Source organism: Tetrao urogallus (assembly GCF_951394365.1).
Source record: "Tetrao urogallus genome assembly, chromosome: 1".
Lineage (NCBI taxonomy): Eukaryota > Metazoa > Chordata > Aves > Galliformes > Phasianidae > Tetrao > Tetrao urogallus.
In genome coordinates, this window is record NC_136813.1 from 124,163,953 (window position 1) to 124,176,976 (window position 13,024).

At 39.1% G+C, this 13,024-nt stretch overlaps 1 protein-coding gene across 1 annotated transcript; it reads right to left on the reverse strand.

Annotated features, from left to right (window-relative positions):
• Positions 1-3,807: 3,807 nt before the first annotated feature.
• Positions 3,808-9,567, reverse strand: UPK3A (uroplakin 3A; the record flags this gene model as incomplete). Its single annotated transcript, XM_079535285.1, has 6 exons — positions 3,808-3,895; positions 4,476-4,608; positions 5,036-5,118; positions 6,308-6,587; positions 9,135-9,290; positions 9,513-9,567. The coding sequence occupies 6 exons, from the start codon at positions 9,565-9,567 to the stop codon at positions 3,808-3,810; spliced, it is 795 nt and encodes a 264-aa protein (XP_079391411.1).
• Between the last annotated feature and the right edge of the window lie 3,457 nt (positions 9,568-13,024).

The following is a 13,024-nucleotide window of genomic DNA, read 5'->3' on the forward strand; positions in this document are numbered from 1 at the left end:
CTGTATACGAGACATTGAAGTTTCTATGGAGACCTACAGACTCTTTATATCAATAAAGATATAACAATAATGCAGATAATGCCACTGACTTTGTTTAGAAAAAATAAGTCATCTTTCCTGGAGTATTTCTTATTTTAGAAGGCTTGAGGAAGGATAGATAGCAAATAACCTCAGTTTTCTAATGCTGACTGAGATATTGGAAACATATCTACAGAAAAGACAGGTCTAGGGTGCCTGATTTTCATCAGCACTACTAAAACTTGTCTAGGACTTGAGGTGTGCAAACGAAGCATTATGTGAAAATATTGATGCTGTATGTCGAGGAAATGAATGAGAGTAGATGACATGCTATGATTTGCAGTCAGAAAGAACACTGGAAGCATTTACAGGATGGTTGGACGGGGCTTTGAACAGCTTGAACTAGCCCAGAACTGGAGGATTTGACTAGATCCATTCTGTGATTCTGTGGTAATGTCACAGGATAAAGCGGTGCCTTCACCATGTAACTCCCCAGATATTTATGTGCTGCAAAGGGAGAACTCAATCCTGGAGTATCTGTACTTGTTGTCAGTATTAGCATTATAGCTATGCATTGCAATATATCCAGTTGCGAAATAGCAATACAGAGTGCTGGTATGTTTACCCAAAGATAGTCTTTATCCTGGGGAATTTATAGCCTAACAGGGATGAGACAACAAACCCACAGAGGAATGCAAGATAGCAGAGAACTTCAGCTTTCAATTGTACAGAATCTCAGTGCAGTCAGTCCATCTGCTAGCAGGTCTAAGGCAACATTTCTGCTGGGACCTCAGCAGAGAGCATACTGGAATAAGTGATGCAAACATAATTTAATGTAATTTGTCCATCATTTAAATCTCAACCTAGAGTGCAGCTGAAAACATATACCATAACTGCTTCCTTGCACTAATTTTTCTACATCACTTGATCCAGAGAAGTACCAGGAACCAAATAAAAGATACCAGAAATGGAGTTCAAAACTATGGGTAAACTAAATCCATTAGAATTACATTCACCTCTGTGCAGAACAGCAGGTATGGGTCAAAGTCTCAGAGCTTTCCAAGTTCAGCTTGTTCACAGTCATTATGTGCAGCACTGACAGAACTTGAGCTCAGCCTAGAAATGTTAACAGCTACAGTACCTAGACAACCATTTCATTTCTGTTGAAATTTCTAATGAAAACATACGTAAGTGCTGGAAAACATCCTTTTGTTTTATCTGTATCATATTTGAGCAAAAATGGTACCAGATTTGGCTACAACTCCTGAAAAGCTTACTGTGGTCTTTTTTGCAGTCCTTTCAAAATCAGTGTCCTTCAACCTTTCTTTTTCTTAAACCTGCAAATATAAGAAATGCTATTAATAATTGATACTTTAAGCTTTTTCTGTGTGACCAGGATGGAAGTCAGGACATTCTTCTGGTAGGATCCAAACAGAAATTTCCATACTGTCTCTTCAGTGAGGAGACAGAAGCAGAGGGGAAAAGTCAGTATTTAGATTAATGAAAATACCACATAGAGAGGCAAAAGTAGTTGGGATTCTGTTCTGGTATTCATCATGTCTGCCGTTTTATCTTTGCACAGTCCTGAAATATGGTTCACAGTCAAACAAATGGGCACTTGACATACATTAACTTGTGAAAATCCGAGGCTGTTCCAAGCACAGTTCTTGTTGCCTAAAACTGGAGTTTCATAAAAAGTAGCCTTAGTCATGTTATTTTCATGTTTTCAAGAGGAAATTCTGATAAGAACTGAACCGTGTCAGAGTTTATCTTTCTTCTCATTCTCTTTGAGGAGGAAGAAATGTCATAAGATCTGAAGCTTTAAAAAGGCAGAATTATTTTGCCACACACTTTCTGAACACTGGAAAAGTTTTGAAAATCTTAAGTAAAATCTTAAGAGCATGTATGAATGCTAATATAGGAGTGTCTGAGACAGAATTAATTCCAGTTAAGTAGTGAGGGAGGAAAAACCTACCATCCATTCTAAAAATTTTCATAAAGAAATCAGGCAAGATGAAAATCTTTTGAAGGAAAGGTGCAAGGGAAGCAAAAAAACAAAAGCAAGCTATTCCCCTAGACCTATTAAAGGCATTAAATTGACTAAAAACAGTTCTCTGTTGGGTGACATAAACTGCTTGATATGAATGGCTGGAAAGATACTGACAGAAAACAAAACTGAATTATTCTACCGTTGTTTTAAATGATAGCTGTAGGTGCTGACAGTCTCATGCGACTTTTCTTAAAAAAAAAATAAGTTATTTCAGTAATAAGATTTACTGATATGGCTTCCAGTATAATGCATTTACTGCCTGCAGTTGAAAGGAAACTTACTTGGCTTCATTCATTTTAATGATCCTACTGTTGGCCAATTCTTCAAATGGGTCAGAGCGAGGAGTTACAGCCTTCTGAAAACAAAGTACTTGTTTGGGCTTAAAAGGGAGGCGAACAGTACAAGGATCTCTCATACACTCTAATTTTCAACATGACAGTATGAGCTGTAAATGTGCAATTTTCTCCAGATGTCCCTTGATTCAATACATGAATGGGAAGGTACCTCAGAATTGTGTTTAGAGCAGCAAGGCACCAATTTAAATGTAGAAAGAAACAAGAAAACCCAAACCATTCCTGGTACTTGAGCATCCATTTCTAGCCAGAAGGCACGTGTCAAAAAAGAGCAGTTACCCAGACAGTTTAATCTAATGTAATAGTAAACTAGGGGAACATCAGTAATAACTAGTGAGAGCTTTTTGCTCATCACCAGTAAGTACAGTAGAACAGCTGCTCATACATACAGAAGAGGGCTCTGAAAATGAATACTTATTAGTCATTTATGGAGACAAACCTGTTGCAGGGTGGTATTAGTGGGGAAAAAAAAAGAAAAAAAAAGCAGTACATAACTTAAACTTGGTGCAAATATTTATTTCTAATCACCAATAAATCATAAAATGAAGAATCATCTCTAAACCCCCCACCAGCCCAGATAGTAAGATGTGAAGGTGCTGCTGCCTAAGACAAAGAAAAGACAAAAGTGAGGCTAAGCCTGATAGCTGTGAATATACTTATGCTTTTCCATCAAAGCAGTATCACACCTTTACTAGTCCATCAACAATTACACTTAGCTCTGAAGAAATCTGAAGCAATTTTATTATCTACCATTCCTGCAAAACAATTTGAGGATATCTAAGCACACGAGGTCAGGATTACTCTGCTATGTGCAGGGTAATTGGAATTCAGTTTCTTCCTTTCTGGAAAGAAGAGAAAAAATTGAAAGCATGACAAATAGTCACTACAATGTTGAGGAAGACCCTGTTTATAAGTATATTCACCTTTCAATCCCTACTTTTGTCTTGCAACATTTTTTTTCTATAGAGGTTTTTCTTTAATTCTTCAGCAGATACTATATAGAGAAAGGCTGAGACTCCAATGGCTATGTCATATTCATCTGAACATGAGAAGCAGATGCCTGTTGTAATGTTTACTCCACATGTGAATGTGTGCTAGACAACTTATCATTGGGATGTTGAAGCTGAAGGATCTCATGAACCTTCATCTTCAGACCAGGCACCTGACGTGTGCTATAAACAGCAATCACCTAAGTAAAATCTTATTAGGACAAGACAGGATATCATCTACTGCTAGACTTAAAAAACAGTCCTTTTTTTTTGTTTGTTGTACAGGCCCAGTTGGTTGCATATTGTAGCAGGGGGCCAGTGCTGGGCAGAAGAGTCAGTCCTGCAGGGCATGGCACATTTTCAACTTTATTTCCAGACTTCACTTGAACCTGGCTGTTCACTCAGAGCTTAGCTGTGGTCTCAGTTCACTCTGTTGAGTAGTCCCAGATGTGCCCTTTGTCTCTGCAGAAGGATCTTCTGATTCCCTAGTGGTTATGGGAAAGAATTCAGTAAGTTCCAATAGAGACTGAGTGGAGCCTATTGTCAGTATATTTTGCAAAGGCCAATTGCTACTTACAACATTTAGTATGAGAAGCCTACAGATTTATTTTTTTAATAATCACTGTTTATTAATTCAAAATGGTAATATATTTATCCTATGCAAGAGCTGAATCAATCAAAATCAAGCAGGTGTTAATTAAAACACTATATGATCACTACGAAGGCCTAACCCCCCTAAGACAGTTGCCAAATTCTACATATATGGAAACCTGTAATACACAAAACAATGCATAGGCTTTATTTTTTTTTCATCAGTCCATACTGAAGTCTGACCGTTTTAGCGTGCATAATGATTACAAGAGTTGTTGATCTCAGCCTTGGTAGGGAAGATTATTTGACAAAGTTTCCTTTTCTGCTGATAAGAGGTTCAAAATTGAAAGAATATCATCTCATCTGTCATATCGAACACCACTACCAACAGTGGCATGGAACTATAGAAAAGAATGTTGATTGCCAGGGGATTAGGTGCTACTACTAGAAGTTGCAGGGTGTAGCAGTACTTACACAAGAGCAGAAAACACAGAAGCGAGCAAGCCAGCAAGCAGAAGGAACACTGACACACTTAGAATTGATGTAATGACGATCATGCTTCCACTCCTTCGACCAGGCCAAATATCAATTTTCATGGGAAGTTTAGCTAGAAAACCATGGAAAGAATGTTCCTAGGAATCATTTTTTTCACTACGTACAACCTTACTAAATGGGGGAAAGGAGGTGATTTAGGAGAGGAAAACTGATGTCTAGGTGATTTATGGTGAAGAAGCTTTAGATTCAGTGTCAGAATTTTGAAGCTATAAACTTGACAAGTATCTGTTTTACCTAGAAATTCTGGCAACACCCAATTACATGAACAGCCATCAAGTCTGCAATCACATGCACAAACTTTATCAAAGCTTTAAAGTACACAAAAGAAGCAGACCATTATCTCGTCTATTCCAGTACTGAAAGGCTGACAGAATTATGAAAGCTGTAGAAAAATGCTAGACATTGCTCATTAGGAAACCAGTAATGTCCTAAGGCAAACAAGGCTACTTCAGAAGACCTGAGCAAAACTACAGACTTGCCTTTTCTGGTTTTGATTGGATCAGACCAAAGAGTTTGGTCTTTCATGATACCTTCAGTGTTATCAACCAACACGTATTTAAACCTGTGGGGAAGAGAGCATTAAATTAGGTATTTCAAATGTTGAGCTTCCTTTTGTAGATTAGACTCAGACTCCCGTTTTTGATTGAAGCATTACGCAGAAGCAGTGAAAGATTACTATTTTCAGAGACCTTGTAAGGAACAAATAGTATTAATAGAAGAAGCGTTCTGTGCTATGACATGTAAAGTTTGCACTCCATTTTTATGAGTCTTGGCAGGTATTAGCTTTACAAAACTAGTTTTTCCCAGTTTGCTATTCCCTTATGAAAAGCCTCACTATTTAGAGCAGCAAGTGGTTTTGATTTCCATATGGAAGTCAAACATTTTGTCCAACAATAGAAACCTTTGGCACTTTCTTTGATAGGAAAAGCATTGAAAAAGCAGGCTAACAACACATTTGGCAAAGGAATTCAGTTTCCATTCTACAATAGTTTGAGTCTTAATGTCTGGAGACAGAGGAGGGTAGACAGTTTTCTCAAAAGATCCCATAGTATTTTGTTTCAGAAGCAAAAGTTTCTACAGAAGATACAGCTTCATATGGCTGCCATCTTTACTACAGCTTTTAAATAGTGGGTAACAGCAAAACCCAGAATCTTGGGTAATAGCAGTGAGTGTGCCCATGCTCCCCAGATGGTTCGCTTCAACAGACAGCAGGGGCTGGGCAAGCCTGCAAGCTGCCTGGCCCTTACTGCGACGTCTCCAGTTACACTGAGACCTTCCTGGAGCAGGAGGTTGCAGAAAACTTTGGCTTCCCACAATTCCGTCAAAACAAATCAAGCAGGGCCAAACTCATGTCTGCTATTTGGCAGACCCATCTAGCACAAAATACATGGTGAATATTCTCAACTTCGTTCTTCAAACTTCTTCCATCAGTTTCTGGTCAGATACTGTCCCTAAATCATCTGCTTCAATTTAAGTATAGATCCAGAAGTTCACACGTGAGTTTTCCTATTGACCCATGAATTTAACCCAATAGAGCTCACGCTTGCAAGAACACCATAGGGCACGATCTGCAGAGTGCTAGACCAAAGTCAAGCCTTCTTTATAACTGTCATTGCAATACTGCACTTCAGCCTCCAGTTAGGTAATGATAATTCACATCATACTGTCATAAGGGAACTCTAGAGAGTAGATTTTCATTCTTAAATGAGTTTTAAGAGCAGCAATCACCTTGTAAGAAATAAGAGTTATACCTGTATGTTGTGTCTGGTGCAAGAGGTGGATTGCAGACGTCTAGGAAGTTTGGGTCATACAAACAAGTCCCATCATCCCCAACTCTGAAGAGGTATTGTTTCAGGATGTCGGAAACTTTGTTGATGTCTCCCGCATCAGCAAGCTTGGGGGGTGACACACAGTTGGGTACATCGAATGAGGCAGCCTTGTAAGGTCCAAGATTTCCCCCAAGCGTTTGCTGGAATGTGCTGTCAAGTGGCTTGCTGTTGCTGTCAGTCACCACAGAGCTTGTTGTGCTTGCTGCAGGAGAGGTGGTTTTAACAAGGCTATTAGAACTAGTGCAGCCTTTTCCCTTTATCTTGTATTAAGTTGACAATTGCTCTTCTACCCCAAAATACCTGAAGCCAAATACCTGCTAACAGTCTGTGTGGTGATCCCACTGCTTACTCCTCATCTGTTGTCAAAGCTATTTACATTTGTTTCTTAGAAACCAGGAAGCATATACAATGTATCTCAGGCAATATTTTTCATTAGAACCCTCCCACACTCATTTCCTCTTTTCAAGAATTTGACAGACTATGGTGGCAAAGACTGTTCTTCACCCCTACCCCATGTGGCTCCAAAAAGCATCCAGAAGTTCTGCCGCTTCTGATTTGATATTACTGCCAAGGCAGTTTCTATAGAGCCACAATTCTGTCTCATGGAACAGAAACCCTGAGACCTCAGTCATACAATAGCACCTTCCAGAACAGCACAATATGCAGACCAGCGTGTAGGAAATGCATGAGCAGATGCAGCATCTGCATTCCTGACCAGCCAGGCATGCTAATGCTTCCAGATGACATGACAGAAAGTCTGAAAGTCTTCATGGCTTCAAGCCAAGTATACATCTGCACCCAACTCTACAACATCCTTTAAAAAGTTCAGTTCCAACTCTCACATTTTTCCTATTGCAAAACCAAAGCACAAGTGTCAAGAGATGCTCCCAAGCTCTGCAACTGAGAGTTAATTTAATCTGAGAGCTCCTTCCAGTTGTACAGTGCTGTCAGCGCTGAGGGACTGCCAGTTTTTCTGCAGCTGCAGTATACTGGGAACTACTTAAGTTCGCAAGCATTCTGCTGTGCTCCTGGAGCAGAGTTCTTGCAACTGTTTGGCCATGAGAAGTTTTTAGGTATGATACAATGCAAAATTAAGTTTGTTTTGAAAGATAAGGGTTCAAAATCTGACTTCAGAGACGGTGCTCAAGTTATTTGAACAGTGTCAAGAACATGGAAGTGAAGACTAGCCATGACATGAGTTACTGGGGCTGTCTTCCCTAAATTTGAATAATTACACCTAGGTCTTCCTGCTCTCCCAGTGTCCTCTTTCAGTAACTCTCAGCATGGCTGTGGTGAGCTATTCTCTAAGCAGTTTTTTTGTTTGCTTTTTCAATTTGTTAGGTAGATCAAGTCTGATAGTGTCATTAGCCAAAGTAGACCAAAAGGTTACATTAGTTCTTCAGAAATTTACTAGGCACTCAGTTTTGTTGTGTACTGATGCATTTCATTGCCAGCAGAGCTGAACATAAGGTGTTTAGAAAATCAAACTATCTAAAATTTCACCTCTCCCTGCTCGAAAGTGCAACCAAGAGTGAGACAATGTGCTTTTCTGCAGACCATAAAAAAATCCAAACAAAATTCCTTTCGCTTCTGCCAAGAAACAAGTCTGCATCTGCCTGTTTTAAAAGCAGCAGAAGAGGTTTTTCTTTATGAAACCTCTTCTGTAGAGATTCACCCATCTCTAGAGAGCTTTTCCCACAGAATCTATAGGAGACAGGGTGGCTGATGTCTTTTCTAACACAAAATGTCAGATCCAGATGCATATTTGCAGTTATGACTGCTTTCAGGTCATTGTAGCTTTTTATAGTCACATAATGTACTTGCAATTTGTTTTAGATGTGCAAAGAGGTGTACTTCATTACTGGGAATCATCTCAAAAGGCAGCACACTCATAATTGCACTGGTAGCTGTATCAGACAGTGTATTTGGTTAAGGTTTCAACTAGTCCAAGGCAATGAAGAAAACTCTTTCCAGTTTTTCCAAAAGAGCATCACTCAGCAGTGCACACTTTAGCCTTCTTGAGCTGTTGACCTGTTCTTCCCTCCCACCCCACAAGAACTCTCCTCAAAAAAGGAAGCTGCAGATGGCGTTCGGGGGCAACAGTATGTTATAAAGTCATTCATTCCTGTCAGCTTAAGGAGCATCTCTAGCTGGCAGTCTGTACAGTTGGTCAGAACAGCAGGAAACAGTGAAGGAAGCTCTTGGTCATGGCCAGCAATGATTCATTGCCAAGCAATTATGAAATTAATTTTACGAATGAACCCATGTGCCGAGCATCTTTGCTCATAAGATGAGTGTAACTTGTCTTAGTTACAAATAAACTGGGTCTATGCAACCTTAACTATAAAACAAACAGCAGAGGTTACCCATCTTCTCTCAGCATATTTACGTAGGGGATTTGGGGTTTTTATTCAAGGTATTCACGTTTAGAGAAAGTGTCAGATTTTGATCCAGTTGGGTTCATTAACAAGATCAGGGTAAACTGTTTATAATCGATGGTGCTGTTCCACACCTACAGAGAGTCAGCTTACACACCTTTTATCAGTACCATGGAATTCCTATAGCTATTTTATAGTAAGACCTTAGTAAAAAAAACTGAGACCAGAGGCCAAGCTTACATGTAACTTACAGCTACCTCTTTTTCTGTTTTCTTCCACTGATTCTTGCTCCCATCAAATTCTGAAGAATAGCATGCAATGGCCATATAATGTAGTTATTTTCTAGAGATGAAATAACGCTTGATACTTACCTGAACTTTTCATTACATACAAGTAGATGGCATAAGATTTGTTTGGATGTAGTGAGCTATCGAACGTACAGAAAGGTTTCTCTAGGGCAATTGTAGTGAGAGTGGGATTGTTCATTGCAAGCTGAGGGGCTGCAAGCTGAGGTTTCATGCTGTGATCTGGATAGGAAAGTTGCCAAAATAATATTGGAAAATCTTTTTCAGCACAGGTCCTAGGAAAGAGCTTGAAGAAAAAGAAAAAAGAAAAAAAAAAAACAAAAAGACACACACACACACCAAAAAAAAACAAAAAAAAAACCTCCAGTAACTCCACCCAAACAGAAAAATGATGAGATACAAAGAGAGGATCAAGAGAAAAGATCAGAGATAAGTATCACTTACCTGCACAAAGCTGTCCCAAGCAGCAGAGGACTAACACAACCCAATGGCTGACCATGCCTGAGCCCTCCTGAACACCTGCCACAAAAAGAAAAATAACACTAGTAAGTAGCCCCTACTGAAGATCTTCTATATCCACTCCCTTCCACGAGCTTCTCCATCCTTAGCACCTCCCTCTATGCTTATCATCCTCCTTCTCAGCTAGTGCCAATCACCTCAGCTCTTACAAGCTTCCAGCTGAGGTAGAGTGCTGTATGATTTTTACCTGGTGGTGGGCAGCAGCTTAGCTCTCAGCAGTGCCATGGGCAGAGAGGGTTTTTTCCATGTATGTAGTTGTTAGGTGTTTTACTTTTTTTTATCTTTCTCTGCCTAAAAGCTTTTGAAATCTCTTGTGTAGGGAAATTCTGGGATTGAACATCAAAACTTTCCATTCAACGTACATCATAGATAATTCTGATTCAGAATTTTACATATGGGCAGCCATAACTAAGAGGTCATAGAATAATAGAATAGCTTGGATTGGAAGGGACCTTAAAGATCATGTAGTTCCAACTGCCTCTGTCATGGACAGGGTTGCCAGCCACTAGGTCACAGTTGCCTTTTGAATTGTGTTTCCTGGGTTATATCTTGAAAAACAGAAGTTTTCTGATTCTAATTCTTCTTAACCTTAGTAAATTTCAAGACAGCAACATAAATAACAAGCCACTGGGAAAGCTGAACTTGTACTGAATTGTTCATCTGAGAGTACACCTGAGAGTATTGAAATTAAGGATGGCCTGTTACATAAGAGTTCAGATTACAAAGCTAATAACCACCTGCTTAAAGTATTCAGCAGGGAAAAATATCTGCAAGGTTTTACAGAATATTTGGAATTAGTTTGAAGCCACTGAACCAACTCCAGATTTACAGTAATATGGCTACTGGTAGATTAGCAAATCCATCTCCTTCATGGATCTGTCATGGGACCCTGACATTCATTTGAATTATATAATCAAATAATTATAATGCAATTTCCTCTCCATATGTGTCTCATTTTGTTTCAAATTCTGCATGTCAGCATATGTTTGGTTTGACTTTTTTTGTCACACTACTTTTGAGAGAGAATTTTGAATACTGGAGTTATCCCAGATTTGCACTGCTTTAGAGCAGTGTTTTGGTATTCCTTTTCATTTCACAGTGCACTCCAAGCCATTGCTGGCATAAACAGGTATAGCAGATTAAAAATACTCATGTAAATCAGAAAAAAACTTACCCTTCTGTCTTTTATTACTAGGAATCTGACTTGTAATACTTGTGCTTTTTATTTGTTGCACAAAATTGGTACTCAACTGCTTGAGTGTTTTTATTCCTTAAAACATTATCAGTGATGTCCAAAACCTAGAAGGCTTCTAGCCACAAAGCAACAGCACAGCTTAAAAAACAACAGGATTTCTTTCTAGGTCATGAAATCATTACTTTCTCCAAACAGTGATTCCTGTGGAATCAGTTTGTGAGTTCTTTAGATAGGTAACTTCAGCTCAGCAGTCTTCTTGCTATTTTCTTTTTATGACAGAAAATACACATATTATTTGCCTAATTAAAACAAAGCAAATAAACCACCAGGACCTGTTGGATGTCAGAGAAAAAGAAACAGTCTATTTTGTAACATACAAGATACTTACACGTTACAGAATACTCTTCCATGCTTTGCATGAAAGTTCTCCCTCATCCGCTTTCTGTGGTGGTCAGAACAGATGGACAACAGGAAGAATAACAGTTTTAAAGAGCAACAAGTTAAGGCCCAGAATCACAACATAAATTTTGGTTGAAAGGTAACAATTATTATTACTTTTTTAGATTTGCAGCCACCAAGCAATAAATCCACCACTCAGACAAAGCTCTACATGACTTTCTTGGAATTTTGCCTGGATGAAAGCTGTAGTACGGCACTCTATGGGATATGATTGTACAAGCTGTGACTCATGTGATTAATTTTACAACTGTCCGAAGTATGCCAAAAGAGTTGCTCATCACAGAAACGTTAATCAACTTTATAAGTGGTTACAGGATGACAATTTAATCCATTATTTCTCATGAGAATATTTTCTTAAGCTGTTGTGACTTAGCCTGAGTACCAGGCCATCTCACACTCTGATAGAAATTACTAGACACACAAAAGGGGGGATGACACTGCCTGTGTTCCGAGATTTTAAAATTGTTGAGTTGACTCCATTGTGAATAGAATCTCAAACAGAAATAGGAAAATAACATGACAATAAGCTCTCTCAGCTCCATCTGTGTTGACAGATGTGTCCTAAATTAGGACCAGATTCCATCCTTGCTTACACTCATGTAAATCCTTATTGACTCCTCTGAAGTCGGGAGAACTGGTCTGGATTTACAGCATGTTACCATGAACTTAATTGCAGTGTAACTGTAGTGTCCCCTAAAGCAAGCAGATGAGATCAGTGTAAACTTCTGTGCCTTTGTTTAAGTAACTATGCTGGTCTTCTTCTGTGTTACCTTGTGGTTAATTCTGGACTAATCCATAGAAGCCCTTAGAGTTGATTTGGATCAATGGCTCTGTGAGAGTAAAATTTATCTGTAACCATCCCTGCCTTTTCAGGGCTGTATGAAGCCCATAATGAGCTGGGGATGATAGGACCCCAAAGGCCATGAAGTGTATAGAATCTTCCAGGATATGTAGTTGAAGCCTTCTTTATATCTTTCAGCTGTGCACAGGGTGGAGTTAACCCCCACTTTCTGCTGTGTTCCATCTCTCTGGTTCACTATGTAGCCTGAAATTTGTGTCCTGCTTGTAAGCACAACTCCTTGTAGAGAACATGACATGTTTAATAAAGAGATTAAAAAACATGAGGGTGACATCAATCAGTTCAGAAATAATCCAGTGAAGAGGGTGGAACAATATATAAGACACAGAATCCATTTTAAAGTGCTTTGAGCATCATCACTGATTGTCTGAAAAGCAATTATAAGCTTGCAATTTCCTGCAGATATCTTGGTGGATATAGATCGTGAGGAATGAGCTGAAAGAGGAGAGTAGTAATGCCTCTGTGAATTAATTAAAAAATAAAAAATAAAATTCAATGAATAGGAAAGATGTGGAAGAGAATTTGGAGATCATTAAGAACACTGATAAACTGATGATCAAGGTTTGGGAGAGTGGTGGAGAACGGACAGATAGAAATGGGCAAGTATGGAGATGTAACATTGTGAAAAATCCTGAAAGTGAGGACAAGATGGCATATGAAATGATGGAAATGTTTCTCCTTCTGGCAGTAGCCCTACTTGAGGTGGCCCGATGGGATCTGTAACTGCCTCTGGTGCTCAGTCATGCTTTATCAGCCTTGCAGAGGGTACCTGCAAGGAGAGCTGCTGTTGTGCTGCTATGATGGTAAAGGCGTTTGACCTTTTGAGAGCTGCGCTGAAACCAAAAAGTCTGTTGTGAGCTGTTACTAAGCTGCTACTGTAGACTTCAGAAGTGGTTGTTCTGAGTGGCCAGTGTTAATAATATA